Source organism: Hyperolius riggenbachi, chromosome 9 (genome assembly GCF_040937935.1).
Source record: "Hyperolius riggenbachi isolate aHypRig1 chromosome 9, aHypRig1.pri, whole genome shotgun sequence".
Lineage (NCBI taxonomy): Eukaryota > Metazoa > Chordata > Amphibia > Anura > Hyperoliidae > Hyperolius > Hyperolius riggenbachi.
In genome coordinates this window covers 246,175,715-246,195,067 of record NC_090654.1, presented here as the reverse complement: position 1 = coordinate 246,195,067, position 19,353 = coordinate 246,175,715, and the positions used below count along the sequence as shown (strand labels likewise).

Here is a 19,353-nt window from a genome sequence, read left to right as displayed (position 1 = left end):
GATTAATGTAATTTTTATGAAAATAATTTCCTCCCCTTAGCCAAAGCAGCTAGTGTGAACACAGCTATCCTGCACAATAATGTAACATCCAGTTCCACCCGTAAGCACCCATAACTATTTTTTGGAAAAATAAAGCTTTCTATCAGTGCAGGGGTACATTGCACACATAAGCTGGCTCCTGAAATCATTCTCATGTACTGCAAGCAAAAATAAAATAACTGCATCATGGCCAGTCCAGCACACTGTTAACCACTTAAGGACCGCAGTCTTAAAACCCCTTAAAAGGAGTCATTAGGCAACGTAAAGTAAAATGAGTGGTACTTACCGGGGGCTTCCTCCAGCTCCAAGCTCCCAGGATGTCCCTCGCCGCAGCTCTCCCCGGAGCCGTTCGTCGCTGGTCCATCCCCGGCGATGACGTCAGAGCGACCGGGAGGTCGCTCTGTACTGCGCCTGCGTGAGCGGCACTGACAATCACTCCCACGTCGCTCTGACGCCATCGCCGGGGACCGGCGAACGGCTGCGGGGAGAGCTGCGGCGAGGGACCAGACACTTTTTCTCCCATTCAGACCACTGCAGCTTTAACAGTTTATTGCTCGGTCATACAACCTACCATATAAATGAATTTTACCTCCTTTTCTTGTCACTAAGGGCTGGAACCCACAAGAGCGTTTTTTTGAGCATTTTGGCAGCGCTGCGATACGCTAGCGTTTTGCCAAAACGCTCAGCTGATGTTAATGGATGGGGCAACTTCCACAGGAGCGTTTGCGTTTCCCAGAAACGCAAACGCAGGACATGCAGCATTTTGGGAGCGTTAGCGCTTCAATGTAAAGTATTGAAACGCTAGCAGAAACGCTCAGCAAAACCTAAACTGAGCGGTTCTGCTAGCGTTTTGCGGTTCAGCACACTGTAACAAAATGAAAAATAATTCACAGGACCAATCAGGATAAAAACCCAAAACGCAAAACGCTAGGCACCCGCTGGGGAAAAAAATACAATGTTGCAAAACACAACCCAAAACGCGCATGAATCCGCTTGCAAACCGCTCAGACAAAACGCTAGCGGTTGCGGTTTGCGTTTGCGGTTTTCAGTGGGTTCCAGGCCTAATACAGCTTTCTTTTGGTGCCACTTGATTGCTGCTGAGATTTCTTGTTTTTATTATATTCATCAAAAAAGACATGAATTTTGTCAAAAAAAAAAAAAAAGATTTTTTTTTTACTTTCTGTGCTGACAGTTTTCAAATAAAGTAAAATTTCTATATATTTTTTTTTTGTCCAAATTTATTGTGCTACATGTCTGAGTAAAAAAATCCAATAAGTGTATATTTATTGGTTTGGGTAAAAGTTATAGCATTTACAAACTATGGTGCGAAAAGTGAATTTTCCCATTTTGAAGCATCTCTGACTTCTCTGAGCAATGAGGTGCTAAAATTCCAGGATAGTATAAATACCCCCCAAATGACCCCATTTTGGAAAGAAGACATCCCAAAGTATTCACTGAGAGGCATGATGAGTTCATAGAAGATTTTATTTTTTGTCACAAGTTAGCGGAAAATGACACTGTGACAAAAAATAAAAATATAAAAAAAAAAAAAAAAAAAAGTTTCCATTTCTGCTAACTTGTGACAAAAAAAATTATGAAATCTACCACGGACTCACCATGACCCTCTCTGAATACTTTGGGGTGTCTACTTCCCAAAATGGGGTCATTTGTGGGGTGTGTTTACTGTCCTGGCATTTGGGGGGGGGTGCTAAATTGTAAGCACCCCTGTAAAGCCTAAAGGTGCTCATTGGACTTTGGACCCCTTAGCGCAGTTAGGCTGCAAAAAAGTGTCACACGTGGTATCACCGTACTCAGGAGAAGTAGTATAATGTGTTTTGGGGTGTATTTTTACACATACCCATGCTGGGTGGGAGAAATATCTCTGTAAATTAGATTTTTTTTTTTTTTTTTTTTTTTTTTTACAATCTAATTTACAGAGATATTTCTCCCACCCAGCATGGGTATGTGTAAAAATACACCCCAAAACACATTATACTACTTCTCCTGAGTACGGCGATACCACATGTGACACTTTTTTGCAGCCGAGGTGCACTAATGGGCCCAACGTTCTATGAGTACCTTTAGGCTTGGTTCACATTAGCGTTCCCTGTCCGGATCCGCCTGATCGGATCCGGACCGTATACTGTACAAACGGAATGTACGTTCCGCATAGCAATGCAAAGTCTATGCGGACGTTCACACGCGTACGTTCCGTACAGAACGGAGCCGGATCGGATCCGGACACTTTTCCAACATGCGCTATTTTTCGGGTCCGGATCATCCGGCCCACGCACCCGGACCGAAGCCTGACTGCACCATCCGGAAATAGAAATCTATGGGGAACGGAAAGCACAGAATACACAGGATACAAACACCTGACGTTCTACCCCACTTCCTATGCGTATTCTAGCTGCCATTTCGGATGGGGACACATGGGCAGCAGTGGAGCAGCAGTGACTAACGTGCTGGAGCTGTTTGGCAGATATCGGAGGTGAGGCCTTAACAGCGGAGGACCTGATTCTACAGGTGCACCAGGTGCACCTTCTGCTGACCCCAACAATTTTTTATTATATTTTGCTGTTTTTACCACACGGATCCGGATGGCAGCCGGATGCATGCCTGATGCAAACGGACCAGATCCGGATTGGATTCGGATCGGAACCGTACGGTTCCGATCCCGATCAGGTCCTAATCCGATCCGGATCCGGGCCGTTTGCAAGTTAAAACGCAAGTGTGAACGGGGCCTTAGGATTTCACAGGTCATTTTGAGGCATTTGGTTTCTAGACTACGCCTCTCTGCTCTAAAAGATAAGCAACAGCATAACCTTTTAACAAAAACAACATCTTTTTTTACAGCTGATACAATTCCTAAAATAAATCTGCACTGTTTCCACTTCCTGCTGTCATGGAAGCAGACATATTGTTAACAGCCTGTGCTTTCAAATGAGCTCATCTGCCATCTCTGCCGTGGCAGTCATGTGACACAAGGGTGAGATCAAATTACAACCATAGTGGCATAGTGGATAATACTCTCGCCTTGCAGCACTAGATCCCTGGTTCGAATCCCAGCCCGGTCACCATCTGCAAGGACCCTAGATTACAATGGACGTATGACTATAACGGTAGAGATTAGATTGTGAGCCCCTTTGAGGCATAGTTAGTGACAAGACTCTGTACTCTGTAAAGCGCTGCGGAAGATGTCAGCGGCAATCAAATACTAAATAATGAAAGAACACTGGGGTTTAACGCTTTCAGTGCCCCCTAGACAGTGAATCCAAGTTAAAGATTGAGGCCGGTTTCACACTGAGTGGCGGCAATGGTGCGATGCGGCCCTAGGGCAGGCCGTTAGGGCCATTAGTAAGCGGTAATCCCCGTCTGGCAGCTGGCCAAGCAGGAAGTGATGCTCACTTCCTGTGGCTTGTGAAGAGATGACATGCGTGGAAGGGTATTGCTAAAAAAAAATTGTAAAACATTTTAACAGACGCGTCGACAGACTTATACGACTTCCGGTCCGCCGCACGTCGAAGCAGATCCGTGCAGCAGTGTAAATGTGCCCTCGCGTTGGGGATGTGGCAAAAACGTCACTTCCGTCACATCGTGCTGCATCGGTATGAAACTCCCCCTAGACTTTCATTGCCCCTGCCTTGTGGTGTGGTAAAAATACCCCAGTGTGGAAAGGCCCCTCAGGGGGTTTTTAGGATCTCCATAAACTGTAACGAATATTTTTTATTTCCATAAAGGTTATCACACTGTGGCTAATCTTTTAGAGCAGAGAGGAAATTCTGAGTTTAATTCCATCATTCAGTGCTTTTTTTTCCTTCCCAGGAGAAAAAATAAAAAGTTTCTTAATGCAAACGTATAATTAATCAGGTGGATAATCTACTGGAACAAAAGAGGAATTCTGACAATAATTCTTTGGTTAAAATTGCAAAATGCTTTTGATTTTTAAATCGCTAGGGTTGTTACTTTATAGGAATCGTAAAAAGTATTTTCCACTATAGCGATTCGGAAAGATTTTACCTGCGATTGTGCTTTAATGTCAAATGCAAAATCACTTAACAAAATCCCAGGCAGGCAGCCTGTGGGGTAGGAATTTTAGGAAAAGATTGAATTGCACGATTTCTGTCAGAAATTGCGATTTCGATTTGACTCACGATTTCTTTTCAAATCAAGCTTTATCGCTAAATTCACAATGTGCACAGTAACAATTGCAAATATGCACTGACAGAAAATTACATTTTGCACAAATTCTAAACTTGAAGTTTGACCTAACATTCAAAACTCTGTACATTTTAGGCCCTGGATGCCAGAAGGGTTTACTGCAACTGCAACACAGCCCCACAACCTCTGAGTAACAGATTTATTAAATGCCTCCTGCAAAGCCAACCTAAAAACCTTTCGAGCCAGAGCCGTTTGTCACGCTGCCCTTTGGAAAGCACTGCTATATCTAATCAAGACAGCTCCAACTCTAGAGGTGTTACAATCTAGGGTCTGGCATTTATGGACATTTTTCTATTGTAGCACACTATACCCTGCAACTAAATTACCAGTCTATGACATAGCTATGTGCGCCTAAGGGAGAGAAATCGCTTTACGCATGTTGTAGGCCAATAGATTTTTAAAACTAAAATTATAGCCAATGATCATAAAATCTTGACACACAAATACTGCTTGTAATGCTTTCTGCCTTCCGTTAGAAATCTACTTACACCAGCCAAAGCCATGGCAATCGCACAAGATGTAAAGCCTGAATTGCTGGCAGGAGGAGTGAGCCGCAGGAGCGAGAAGATTGAGACACTGTGGGCGGAGTCTGTTATCCTCCCAGCCAAAGACATGAAGGCGCTGGGAGGTTTGAGCCGCCGCAAGATTGAGAGTCTGCTGTCTGCCTCCCGCTCAGCTGATAGGCTTCAGTGTACAGGGGAAGAGAGTGAGCCGCCTCCATCGCTGTAAGTAACACACGCTGAGCCATCGCTGAACGGAGCGGCAAGCTGTGCACAGCGGGAGAGGGGACTGCTATACTACCTGCAGAGGGGGATCAAAATCACCACCATGACGATCACGGAATCACCGTTTTCGTTCAGGCCTACTATGGGGGTAACATATCTACCTCAGCTGCACCACGGCAGACCATCAGAGCGAACACTACACTGACCATTCCCACTGACCACACGTGGTCCGATGGTAGAAGGGAACCGTGTCTATAGGTGGTCACACACCATACAATTTTTCAAATATCTGTTCAATTTAACAGTTACAATCAATTTTTATGATCGATTTGTACATTGGTCACATTTTTTGAAATGTTACACACACCTATGTTCAATTTTTCCCCAATTATGATAAAAATGATTGGAAACTGAGAAAATTGCTTAGGTGTGTATATTAACCTCCTTAGCGGTAACCCCAAGCTGAGCTCGGGGTAAGCCGCCTCGGAGGATATCAGCCCCTGATGGGGCGATTTAAATTCTGTAAAGTGCTGTACGCGCAGCTAGCAGTTTGCTAGCCACGCACAGCTTGATCGGCGCCGCCGCGCGGCGATCGGCCACACGCAGCGGCGATCGGCCGCACGCAGCGGCGGAAGAGGGCCCCCCCGCCAGAGCCCTGCGCAGCCCGGACCAATCACTCCCGGGCAGCGCAAAGGGCTGGATCGGGTGCGGCTGACGTCATTCCGATCGTTGCTATGGCAACCGGAGAAGCCAGTTCTATACGCAATCTCCTGTTTGCTGTTGTTGACGGCGGCGATCGGACTAGAGGGACACATGCGCACTCTAGTGGTGTTTCATGTAGCTACCACTCGGGTAGCTACATGAAACAGAAAAAAAAAATTACAAAAAAAGTGTAATGCAGCCTCCTTGGCGAAAAAATTGAACCGCCAAGGAGGTTAATAAATTGATAATCCAACACACACACCATGTAGTGGCTGGATAGTGTGCTGGTCAAGGGCACTGCCTTTGACATGGGAGACCAGGGTTCAAATCCTGGCTATGGCCAGTACCTATTCAGTAGGGAGTGAAAGACAAAACTCCCTAACACTGCAGGGTGGCCTCTTGAGCGCGTCCCAGTGGCTGCAGCTCTTGAGTGCTTTGAGTCCCATAGGAAAAAAGCGCTATACAAATGTTCGGATTATTATTATATAATCTTTAGTAGTAATTGAAGAGAAATATTTGGCATTCCGGATCGATATAAATCGGAAAAAAAACAGGAAATCTGATTGAATACACAAAAAAAAAAAAAAAGCTTTCTACTTTTTCGAGAGATATGATCGTTTTTATCGAACTGCTGTAAAATCGGATCATTTTATTGTATATCGTGTGTGACCACCTTTACAAAGAGCACTGTATACAGTGGGCCAGATTTATCAAAGCAGTAGGGCCCATTTACACTTAATCAGTTGGTGTGCGTTAGTGCGCGTTGGAACGCGTTTTTCCATAGCAGTGCATTGTGAAAAAGATTTCAGTTAAAACGCGTTCAGTGTGAAAGGTGCCATAGGAAAATATGGGCATTACTTTGAAAATCAGTTTTCTTTCAGTGTAAACGGGGCCTTACCGGCATTTTTTTCTTCTTATGCTGGGTTTATGCTGGGCATTTACTATACGTTTCTGCGTTTTAGCCTCCGGATCGCGCCTGGATCAATTCCTGCTCGTCCCCGCGGGCGCTTCCTTATCTTGTGCTCGTTTAGTTCCATTGTCCTGCCCGCAGGTATCGAGCGCGGAATCGATCCGTCGGGCAATCGGACATGTCAGAACTTATCAATTGAGCCATCAGCGGCTCGATTGATAAGAAAAAACATATAGTGTATGCCCAGCATTACACCATACAATTTTCTGTTAGATTTACCTGCCAGATAGATAAAGTTCAACATGTTGGAAATGTATCTATCTTACCATCTATCTGCCGAGCAATTAGGCATTGTTCTACTCAGCAGGAGATGACCAGAAGACAATGCACCAGAAATAATGACCATTCTCTACAGAGAATAATCTAATTATGCATTCTAACAGAAAATCTAAAGGTAGCCAAACACTGGTCGATTTGCCATCAGATCGACCAACAGATAGATCCCTCTCTGATCGAATCACAGATTGTGAATCGAGTCGAGCATGAAACCGATTCACCATCTGTGGAGCTGCTGCTGCCGCCGCAAACGCCCTCCCCGCATACATTACCTGCTCCGGCCAGCGCAAGTCCCCCGGCCTCCGCTGTCTTCTTCTCTGCGCTCGGCTCCAGCTTCACTGAACTTCCTGCTGGGGAAGTTTAAACAGTAGAGGGCGCTCTACTGTTTAAACTTCCTGCTGGGACAGGAAGTTCAGTGAAGCAGGAGGAGCTGAGCGCGGAGAAGTGACAACGGAGAGAGCGGGGACTCGTGCCGGCCGGAACAGGTAATGTATTGCCGCTAGCGTCGGGCGTTCGAACTCCGCTATCGACGCACTCCCAACCCGCAGGTGATCGAGGAATATTTTCCGCACGGACTGATCGTCGGGAACGATCGATTTCGGACAGAAATCGATCGCCCGGTTAGCGTGTGCGCGACTACAGCACAGCCAATTCCATCGCAGTGATCGAATCGCCAGTGTCCACCTACTGGGCACAACTATCTCCAACGACCTGAGGTGGAATACCAACACTGCCTCAACACAGAGGAAAGCCCAACAGAGACTTTTCTTTCTCCGCCAACTGAAAAAGTTCGGTATGGCCAAAAAACTCATGTCAAATTTCTACTCAGCCACGATCGAATCCGTCCTATGCTTGTCCATCCTGGTCTGGTACGCCAACTCCTCCGCCACCGACAAGCTCAAACTGCAGAGGGTCATCAAATCTGCAGAGAGGATCATCGGGAGATCCCTTCCCACTCTGGACCTCCTCTACCACTCCAGGCTGAACACCAGAGCATTAAAGTTCGCAAACGACTCCTCGCACCCAGGCTACCGCTTCTTTAATCAGCTCCCCTCGAGCCGGAAGCTCCGGTTCCGATCCATCTACACCAGGACCTCTAGACATAAGAACAGTTTCTTTCCCTCGGCTGTCAACCTCCTGAACTCTCTCCATGGAAATGCCCATCCCCAATCCACAATACCATGACGCACTGAAGCACTCTGCACATAGACGGCGCTCCAGCTCAAGCGTACCTTTCAGTTGTTTTGTATTGTAATTTATGCCACATTGTCTCCCTCTGCATAAATGTTATTTAATGTTCTGTATTCTGTATAATGTTCTGTTCCTACTTAATGTCCTGTCCTGTGTCTGTAAACACTGTATATTGTGTATCAGTACCCTGTACGTGCCAAGCCCAATTCCGGGCACGACCCAGTCGTGCTTGGCGAAATTAAGTTTCTGATTCTGATATCGGAGAGAAAATCGTTAGATTTTTCTGTAAAGGGGCCCATACACCTAACAGAAGAATCTAACAGAAAATTGTATGGCGTAAACCCAGCATTAAACAGTTCTAACCAGCAGGGGGACCGTTCTGCATGATAAGAAACCGTAACCAAGAATTGAACTTCATCGCAATCAGTAGCCGATACCCCCTTTCCCACGAGAAATCTTTTCCTTTTCACAAGTGGATCATCAGGGGACTCTGTATGGCTGATATTGTGGTGAAAGAAACCCCTCCCACAGGAAACAGTGAGGACCATGGTCCTGACATCACACTGTCGGAGCATTGTTACATGTGAAATAAAAGCTGTTTACATCGGTTTCCAACAGCCAAAAAAAAAAAAAGCAGCATCTCCTTCCACTGACATCACCTGCCAGCAGTAAAAATGTCATCATGTGATAAATGTCAGAATGTATATCAGGGATTTAAAAGATTTTACAACGGGCAAACACTGACTAAATGATTTATACATAATTATTGTAAAAATGAAACACTTTTTTATTACATTATTTTCTCTTTAAATCCTACGTAATAGCTGCAGTTTAGCGTGAATTTCTACAGCTGCACTATCGTTAACATAAGTGCAAATCCATCCCTAAACTATGTAGCCGCATCGCACCGCGTACAGTGGAAGCGGGCCCTACCTAATGTCTAAAGGTGGCCATACACATAGATTTGCAGCAGATTCGACCATCAGAAAGATTTCTGTCAGATGCCTGTCAGGTCGAATCTGATGTGTGCCACACACTAGGAACAGATATCCAATAGATTTCAGAATTAAATCTATTGGAAATCGATCTAAATGCATTATTGGACCATTAAATTCTTTGCAACTCTATGGGCCATTGATCTGCTGCCAGCAGATCAACCTAGATTTTCCATCCTGTCAGATAGATCAAAATCGATTTGATAAAATCGATTTCCGATTCTATGGAAACCATCGATCGCTGAAATCGACCAGTGTATGGGTCCCTTAAGACAATTTTGCAAGGACTTCTAAACGCCTAACAATATTTTGTCTCAGACACACTTGATAAATGTCCCCCAGTGTATTTCCAGTTAGACTGTAATCAACCAACCCCAGCCACCTACAGGTAACCAACTCCACCATCTATATACTTTGTGCTCAACCAACAGGTCTTTATCAGAGGCCCCTGTACTATACTCCTGACCACAGGCTGCAGATAACAGCAACAGTGTCCAGTCAGCAACCCACTGCATTATGCCAGTGCAATGTCAGCAGACCCTATATTCTGCAAACTGGCACCAGCTGCAGTCTTTCAACCCAGTCACTGACCATCATCAGTAGATAATGATATTCAGTACCGGCCACAGCTTGCAGGCAACTCTGCCCTGTCTCTCAGTCTAGCCAGCAAAGCACTGGGCACAGCGTGTAGACAGCTGCATCATGCTACTCTCCCCAGTCAGCAGATCATGTATGCAACCAGTTATTAGTCTCCAGATCATTGCTGCTGTCCACATACAGCAGAGGATGGGGGTTCCACCACTTAACAGTATGAGCCGATAACAGTCCCATCTTAATTCTTAACTCATCAAAATCATCTGGACAGCTGTACACAAATACATTATAATCTCATTATAGTAAACTCCAAGAGACGGGGGAAAGTAGTTTACTATACCAGAAATTGTTCTAGAAATGGCTCAGCATGCCCTGAACATTCTCTCCTGCAAAGGAGTAAAGGTAGTCAAACATCTTGCGATTCTGATAATGGCATTGTGCTGCCGGACAACACTCTGCAGGGAACTGCACCACACTGGTATCACTGTGACCAGTCCCCAGACAGTGATCACTGGCATCGCTGTGTAATGGCCCATACTCACGGGCAACTTTTCTTCTCTGTCGCTAGCACACGGGAGCGTGTGCGCGACAGTTCGGCGACAGCTCGTCGCCACGTCCCTACGCGTACACACGAGGAAGAGGGATCAACAGTGCGACGGAAGCTGTCGCCGACGTTCCTCCTCCCCCCGCCGGAAGCTTCGTGTTCTTTATGGAGGCTGCTGTCGCTAGTCCGCATACTCACGCGGACTAGCGACAGTTGCGGCGGAGTTGCGGCAGCAACTGTCACCAGGCGATTGACCGCGCCAATCGCCTGGCAACAGCAGCGACGAGCGACAGTTCGGGGTGCGCGCCCATGCAACGCCTCATACTCATGGGCAACCTGTCGCCGCAACACGCACACGCCGCGTGTTGCGGCGACAATTGTAGCCCGTGAGTATGGGCCATAAGGCCCCGTACACATGGGCAACTGACAGGCGCCTGTCAGCTGCTCTCCTGCACTGGCCAGGCACTTGTTGTCACTCGGAACCAGCAGGGTTGTGGAGTCGGTACAAAACTTTTCCGACTCCAACTCCTAAGTTTATGAAACCGCTGACTCCGACTCCGACTCGAGAGTGCCCAAAATGGATTTTGTACAACAATCATCCGACTTCAACTCCTCAGTTTATGAAATCTCTGACTCCAACACTGACTCCTCGACCACAGACTCCACAGCGCTAGACAGGTATGTCGTCGTCACCCCCCCCTTTTACATGGAGTCAGATCTGAGCACGGCCGCAGCAGTGCTCAGACTCGACATGTCTCGGTGCTCCACCGCCCTGTAGCACCACCGCGTATCATCGCTTCACACGCATGGTGTTACTACCTCTGCTATTCGGCTGCATTTAAGTTGCACCCGAAATACACTGGCAAGCAGCAGACGGGAGACTGAACTGCTCGGCAAGCTCACCGTTCCGCTTCCTGTCTGAAAGAGACCTAAATGTGCCTCTTGCGCACAATCCCGGCACCGGAGCATATAGCAGAACATTACATACCATGCTAACATCCAAAGCGCCCAACAAGTGGTTCCTCTGCATCACCTGTGTGTCTGACCACTATTACTGTATTTATATAGCGCCTACACCTTCAGCAGCACTTTCCATAGTGTATATAGTAATGTCACTAACTGTCCCTCAGGGACCTGTCCCACTAGGAGCTGATTCATGCGTTTTGACGGAACGCACCTAGGATGCGGTAAGAAAGGTAACCTGAATGTTACCATTCACAGTAGACAAAGCATTCCAGGGCGTTACAGTGTAACACCTCTGGGAACATTCAACCGCACAACGCAAGTGTTTTCCCGTTGGGTGAATTAGAACAAGCGCAGCCGATATATGCGTCAAACCTCAACTTCCCGATGTCATGCTGTGTGTCATAACGCATGCACGAAACCAGATTCGTGCACAGAGCTCTGGAGTCGGAGCAATTTTGGGTAGCTGGAGTCAGAGATTTCATAAACTGAGGAGTCAGAGTTGGATGATTTTTGTACCAAATTCACAGTCCTGGTGAGTATTAGCCTAAGAAGTCAGAGTCAAGGAGTTTAAGCCAGAGCAAACCTACATGCCTGCAGCAAGTTTTACGCGTCGCGGAGGCGTATTTTAGCAATACACTACCACGCATGTGATTGCTTCGGCCACAGGAAGTGAGCATTATTTCCTGTTCTGCCAGACGGGGATAACTGCATATTAACGCAATAATCCCCCGAAGGTCTGTTTTTGGCTGTCGCCAATCCGCAGTGTGAAGCCTGTCTTAAAGTACACCGGAAGTGAGAGGGATTTGGAGGCTGCCATATTTCTTTCCTTTTAAACAATACCAGTTGCCTGGCAGTGCTGCTGATCTTTCATGTATCAGTAGTGTCTGAATCCCACACCTGAAACAACTATGTGGGTAGTCCAGTTTTGGGGGGAACCAATTAACCTGTGTGTTTATGGGCTGTGGGAGGAAACCAGAGTAGTCAGAGGAAACCCACACAGACACAAGGAGAACAAACAAACTCCATGCAGATAGTGTCCTGGCTCAAATTCAGACTGGGGACTCAACAAGTGTCTTTTGTCCACAACTCCTGTAGCAGATCATTATCTACAGATACTTGCATCATGTTGTTATCCACTGAGCATGACAGGCATCTGACAGAAATCTTTCTGATGGTCGAATCTGCTGCAAATCTATGTGTATGGCCACCTTTAGACATTAGGTAGGGCCCGTTTCCACTGTACGCGGTGCGATGCGGCTACATAGTTTAGGGATGGATTTGCACTTATGTTAACGATAGTGCAGCTGTAGAAATTCACGCTAAACTGCAGCTATTACGTAGGATTTAAAGAGAAAATAATGTAATAAAAAAGTGTTTCATTTTTACAATAATTATGTATAAATCATTTAGTCAGTGTTTGCCCATTGTAAAATCTTTTAAATCCCTGATATACATTCTGACATTTATCACATGATGACATTTTTACTGCTGGCAGGTGATGTCAGTGGAAGGAGATGCTGCTTCTTTTTTTTTTTTTTTTTTTGGCTGTTGGAAACCGATGTAAACAGCTTTTATTTCACATGTAACGATGCTCCGACAGTGTGATGTCAGGACCATGGTCCTCACTGTTTCCTGTGGGAGGGGTTTCACCACAATATCAGCCATACAGAGTCCCCTGATGATCCACTTGTGAAAAGGAAAAGATTTCTCATGAGAAAGGGGGTATCGGCTACTGATTGCGATGAAGTTCAATTCTTGGTTACGGTTTCTTATCATGCAGAACGGTCCCCCTGCTGGTTAGAACTGTTTAATGCTGGGTTTACGCCATACAATTTTCTGTTAGATTCTTCTGTTAGGTGTATGGGCCCCTTTACAGAAAAATCTAACGATTTTCTCGCCGATATCAGAATCAGAAACTTAATTTCGCCAAGCACGACTGGGTCGTGCCCGGAATTGGGCTTGGCACGTACAGGGTACTGATACACAATATACAGTGTTTGAATTTTAGCCAGGACACTATCTGCATGGAGTTTGTTTGTTCTCCTTGTGTCTGTGTGGGTTTCCTCTGACTACTCTGGTTTCCTCCCACAGCCCATAAACACACAGGTTAATTGGTTCCCCCCAAAACTGGACTACCCACAGTTGTTTCAGGTGTGTGATTCAGACACTACTGATACATGAAAGATCAGCAGCACTGCCAGGCAACTGGCATTGTTTAAAAGGAAAGAAATATGGCAGCCTCCATATCCCTCTCACTTCCGGTGTACTTTAAGACAGGCTTCACACTGCGGATTGGCGGCAGCCAAAAATAGACCTTCGGGGGATTACTGCGTTAATATGCAGCACGGTGGCGTAGTGGTTAGCTCTCTCGCCTTGCAGCGCTGGGTCCCTGGTTCGATTTCCGGCCAGGGCACTATCTGCAAAGAGTTTGTATGTTCTCTCCATGTCTGTGTGGGTTTCCTCCGGGCACTCCGGTTTCCTCCCACATTCCAAAAACATACGGATAAGTTAATTGGCTCCCCCTAAAATTGGCCCTAGACTACAGTACTTACACTACATAATATAGACATATGGCAATGGTAGGGAATAGATTGTGAGCTCCATTGAGGGACAGTTAGTGACAAGATATATATACCCTGTACAGCGCTGCGTAATATGTCGGCGCTATATAAATACTAAATAATAAAAATAATCCCCGTCTGGCAGAACAGGAAATAATGCTCACTTCCTGTGGCCGAAGCAATCACATGCGTGGTAGTGTATTGCTAAAATACGCCTCCGCGACGCGTAAAACTTGCTGCAGGCATGTAGGTTTGCTCTGGCTCAAACTCCTTGACTCTGACTTCTTAGGCTAATACTCACCAGGACTGTGAATTTGGTACAAAAATCATCCAGATCAGCCACATACCCTGAACAAGCATGCAGATCAGGTGATATAAATTAAAGGAAAAACTCCAACCAAAAAATTGAACTTTATCCCAAACAGTAGCTGATACCTCTTTTACATGAGAAATCTATTCCTTTTCACAAACAGACCATCAGGGGGCGCTGTATGGCTGATATTGTGGTGAAACCCCTCCCACAAGAAACAAGAAAAGTACGTACTCTTGGCCAGTTCCTGTCTGTGAACCTTGCTGCATTGTGGGAAATAGCTGTTTATAGCTGTTTCCAACTGCCAAAAACCATGCAGCAGCTACATCACCTGCCAGCAGTAAAAATGTTCACTGGAGTTCCTCTTTAAGTTTGACTGGATTAGTTGTATGCTTGTTACAGGTGTGTGATTCAGACACTACTTATGCATGAAAGCTCAGCAGGACAGCCAGGCAACTGGTCTTGTTTAAAAGGAAATAAATATGTCAGCCTCCACATCAGGTCCACTTTTACCAAACTCCCGGTTCTTATCTAATTGGGCAGCATAGTGGTTTGTGGTTGGCACTCTCACCTTTCAGCAGGGTTAATTCCCAGCCAGGACACAGTCTACATTGAGATGCATTATTCCCATGTTCAAGTGGACTTTCTCCAGCTACTCTGTTTTCTCACATATCCCAAAATCCTATTAAACTAAAGCGGACCTAAACTCAGAACTTAACCATAAAAAATAAATAAATAAAAAAATGTCCTTGTTACTGCTTATAGAGCTCCTATAGAAATTCTGCAGTGTGGCTACTTTCGGGTTTGCTGGGAGCACAGAAAGGGTTAACCTCCTGTGTTCACGTTAACTCACAACTAGGCAGACAGTTGACAGCTCTGATTACACTGGCTCATTACTTGCCAAGAAGGGAGAACTATAAAGGCTGTTCTCTTCAAACACACACAGGGTGGATTTCTCTGTGTTTGCCTTCTCTCCTGTGCAAGAGTTCAGGTGTTCTTTAATGGTTTGCCCCTAAACTGGACCTAGATAGCAATGTCAGACTAAGTGCTGGGGTCCACCGAAAGGAGAAACTGCGTTTGCGATTGTGCTTTGTGTAGCTTTTTTGTGACATTTGGGGGGGGGGGGGGGGGGTCCTTGTGTGTAGTAAAATTGCTGCAAAATCACTTTTGTACAGCGATTGCAAAGTCATTCTGTAGTGATCCTTTTCTTTGTATTGAAGCACAAACACACCAGAAATGCTACAGGACAAGCGCTTGTGATTTGTGGAAATCGCTCCTGTGGGTTCCCCTCCATTAACTTTAAGTAGCCCAACACCTTTGGAATGGAAAGCTCTTGTGGGCTCGTGACCGAGGCAGCCGGTCAGGAGAGTCAGGGGAGCCTCTGCCAGGAGTGTTATTTGAGTAACGGACCAATTGCCGCTATGTTGGTAGCGGAGTTACACCTCTCCACTGCCATGCTGAGCAATAGCAAGCGCCTCTTGTGTGAGAGACTGATGGAACCAAAACAAATTATTATTTAGATAGCGCCGACATCTTCCACAGAGCCGTACAGAGTATATTGTCCTGTCCCTTCATTGTCCCTCAGAGGGGCTCACAACCTAATCCCTACCATATAGTCTATGTATGTATTGTGTAGTGTATGTATCGTAGTCTAGGGCCAATTCAGGGGGAAGTCAATTAACTTATCTGTATGTTTTTGGGATGTGGGAGGAAACCAGAGTCCATGAAGGAAACCCACAAACTCCTTGCAGATAGTGCCCTGGCTGGGACTTGAACCAGAAACTCAGCGCTGCAAGGCAAGAGCTCTAACCACTACCCCATCATACTGCCCAAAAGTTTCATAGGAACCAACAGCCATTTTCAAACACACTGAAGAAGACAGATACAGTGTACTAACTTTCTGTGTTCATATTCTCCAAACCTACAGGCCACAAACACAAGAACACAAACAGTCAAGCCTGTATTTAATGTATTGAGCACACTTTGAACACCTAATGCAGGGTTGTCTGGCCCTCTGTTCTCTAACTGCTTGCATAAAGTGCAATAAACATTGCCTAAAACCATCTTTCATGATTGTATTGGGTGACCATTTACAGGGCATCCGGAAAGTATTCACAGCACATTACTTTTTTCCATATTTTATGTGACATCCTTATTCCAAAATGGAATAAATTCATTGTGTCCCTAGAACTCTGCACACAACACCCCATATAGACAATGTGAAAAAAGTTTGAGATTTTGGCAAATTTATTAAAAATATGAAAGAAAAAAAAAATTGAGAAGAATCACATGTGCATAAGTATTCACAGGCTTTGCTCAATGCTTTGTCAATGCACCTTTGGCAGCAATTACAGCCTCAAGCATTTTTGACTATGGTGGCACACCTATCCTTGGCCAGTTTCAATTATTTCTCTTTGCAGCACCTCTCAAACTCCAATAGATTGGATGGGACTGGACAGCACGGTGGTGTAGTGGTTAGCACTCTCGTTCCTGCAGCGCTAGGTCCCCAGTTCAAATCCAGCTATTAGTCAAAATCTTAAAGTGTACCCGAGATGGGGAATTAAACAAAAAAAATATTCATACCTGGGGTTTTCTCCAATCCCCACCCACCTTCCTCGTTCATCCTCAACTGGCCCCAGTAAGTTGTCCAGCAGCACAAGCACCCCTGCCGTGTTCCCATCACCAGGAGCGTTCTGTGGCTGCACAGTACTGCAAGAGCGTGCATGCAGCCACACATGCGCAGTTGGCCCCCGGACCGGAGGTGGTTGAACAGGGAGGCAAAGGAGGACAGCGTGGGAGCAATAAGTCTGGAGGGGGCTGGAGGAAGCCCCAGGTATGTACATTTTTTTGTTTGAGTCCACATCTCAAGTTCTTTCAGTAGAATTCTGAGGGAAAAAGTGAATACTTTTTGGATGCACTGTAGGTGTGCACATCCTATTCCCAGCGCGACTACCAGCACCTAGGGGCACCATGCCTGTGGCCAGCCTCCACCTGGGTGTACCCTGCCTGTTTGAAGCCTCCATTACCTGCTCCTACAGATACCATGCATGTGCCCAGCCTCCCATGCCTGCACCTAAGGGTATCATGCCTACACCTAGAAGTTCCATGTCTGTGCCCAGCCTCCACGTAGGTGTAAGATACCTATGCCCAGCCTACACCACCTGCACCATGCTTGTAGCTAACCTCCAGCACCTGCATCTAGGTGTACCATGCCTGTGCCCAGCCTACCCTGCCTTCACCTAGGGGAACTATGACTAGCCTCCACTGCCTACACCTAGGGGTACCATGCCTATGCCCAGCCTCCACTGCCTGCACCTAGGGGTACCATGTCTGTAGACAGCCTCCCCTGCTTATACCTAGGTGTACCATGCCTGTGCCCAGCCTCCACTGCCTGCACCTGTGGGTGATATGCCTGTGCCTAGCCTCCACTGCCTCTACTTAGGTGTACCATGCCTGTGCCCAGCCTCCTCCTGGATGTACCATGCCTGTGCCCAGCCTCCTCCTGGATGTACCATGCCAGTGCCCAGCCTCCTCCTGGATGTACCATGCCTGTGCCCAACCTCCTCCTGGATGTACCATGCCAGTGCCCAGCCTCCTCCTGGATGTACCATGCCAGTGCCCAGCCTCCTCCTGGATGTACCATGCCAGTGCCCAGCCTCCTCCTGGATGTACCATGCCAGTGCCCATATGATCGCATATTCAGAGCCAGGAGGGCCACTCACACTCGGAAGATACGAACTGTCCCACCGCTGATGATCCGCCCCCGGCGCTCTCCACGAACTGCACCTCAGAGACGATGATGTTGTCCTCCAGGACGGAGCCGCAGCCGGTGCACACCGCATCTCCCCGGGCTGCGTCCACCTCGATCTCCGTACAGCCGCAATTCTTACACGCCCTCATCCTGCCGGCTGCCCCCCGGGCCGGGCACGCGTGCAGCAGACAACAAGCAGCTAGACCACCGAGAAACCACAGCCAGCCGGTGTGTGCAGCGGACCAGGCCTACACACGGCGGCGCTGCAGCCCACTTCCCGAATCCCCTCCCGCGAGATTTCCTGCTTTCTGGATCCCGGACGCGTCTTACACTATTTTCACCGCTAGATGTCCCCACAATACAACAATCAGCGACTGCTGTTCTAGCGCTCTATCTAGCGTTCTCCAGCGGTACTGCTGGTTATTAGTATAATGCTTAATAGTATAATCTAGCCTCAAGAGATAGCCCACTTTCCATTGATCAATTCACTTCATATTCTGGGTTTTACAGGCTATATTTAGAAAGGTGTACACCCTACATTTGTAGAAAGCGAATTTGCTACATAGGGGTAATTGATAGTGCCTGGGGAAACCAGTGCAAACACAAGATAATATACAAGACAAGAGACAGGATATTGCCCTTATGGTGTGATCATAGGCGACCATGATCATTAGGCCCTGAGCCCACTAACGCAGTTGTGCACAGTTGTGTCCGCTTCTGTCCGCTTTTCAGCATCTGTAACATTGATGTGTTGCTGAAAAGCGGACGCAACTGCGTTATTGGCTCAGGCCATTAGAGAGCCTTGCCCAAAGACTCCTTACTAGTTTACGTAGTCATGGTCCTGCCTAGGATTTAATCCTGTGCTACAATTATTCATTCAGAGCTGCACTCTTTACAGGGTAAGTGTAACAATTTATGTCACTCGCTGGGGCTAGCAATGCAATGTACCCCCACTGTTTAGGGCCAGTTTTGGGATATCTATGAGGGCTGGTGAACGCCTAAAACACCAGCTTAATCGCAAATGCTATACGTTTTAGAAGTGATATTTGTAAGCGATTTTTGGAGCGTTTTTGGTGTAGTAATTATTTAGGCAGCACGGTGGCATAGTGGTTAGTGCTCTCACATTTCAGCACTGGGTCCCTGGTTTGAATCCCAGCCAAGTCAACATCTGCAAGGAGTTTGTATGTTCTCCCTGTGTCTGCGTGGGTTTCCTACAGGCACTCTGGTTTTCTCCCACATCCCAAAAACATACAGATAAGTGTATTGACTTCACCCTAAAATTGGCCCTAGACTACTATATGATACATTAGTGACAAGACAATATATATATACACACTGTACAGCGCTGCGTACTATGTCGGCGCTATATAAATACTAAATAATAATAATAATACACTTAGGACATATGACTATGGTAGGGACTAGATTGTGAGCTCATCTGAGGGACAGTTAGTGACAAGACAATATATACTATGTACAGTGCCGTGGAAGATGTTGGCGCTATATAA

General features: G+C 46.4%; 1 protein-coding gene across 1 annotated transcript in view; it reads right to left on the bottom strand.

Annotated features, from left to right (window-relative positions):
- BRF1 (BRF1 RNA polymerase III transcription initiation factor subunit) overlaps positions 1 to 18,155 on the bottom strand; it is a 452,239-nt gene extending 434,084 nt beyond the window's left edge. Inside the window, exon 1 of the mRNA XM_068254252.1 lies at positions 17,817 to 18,155. Within this exon, the coding sequence (XP_068110353.1) occupies positions 17,817 to 17,994 (178 nt within the window). The 5' untranslated portion in view covers positions 17,995 to 18,155. The remainder of the gene's footprint in view (positions 1 to 17,816) is intronic.
- Between the last annotated feature and the right edge of the window lie 1,198 nt (positions 18,156 to 19,353).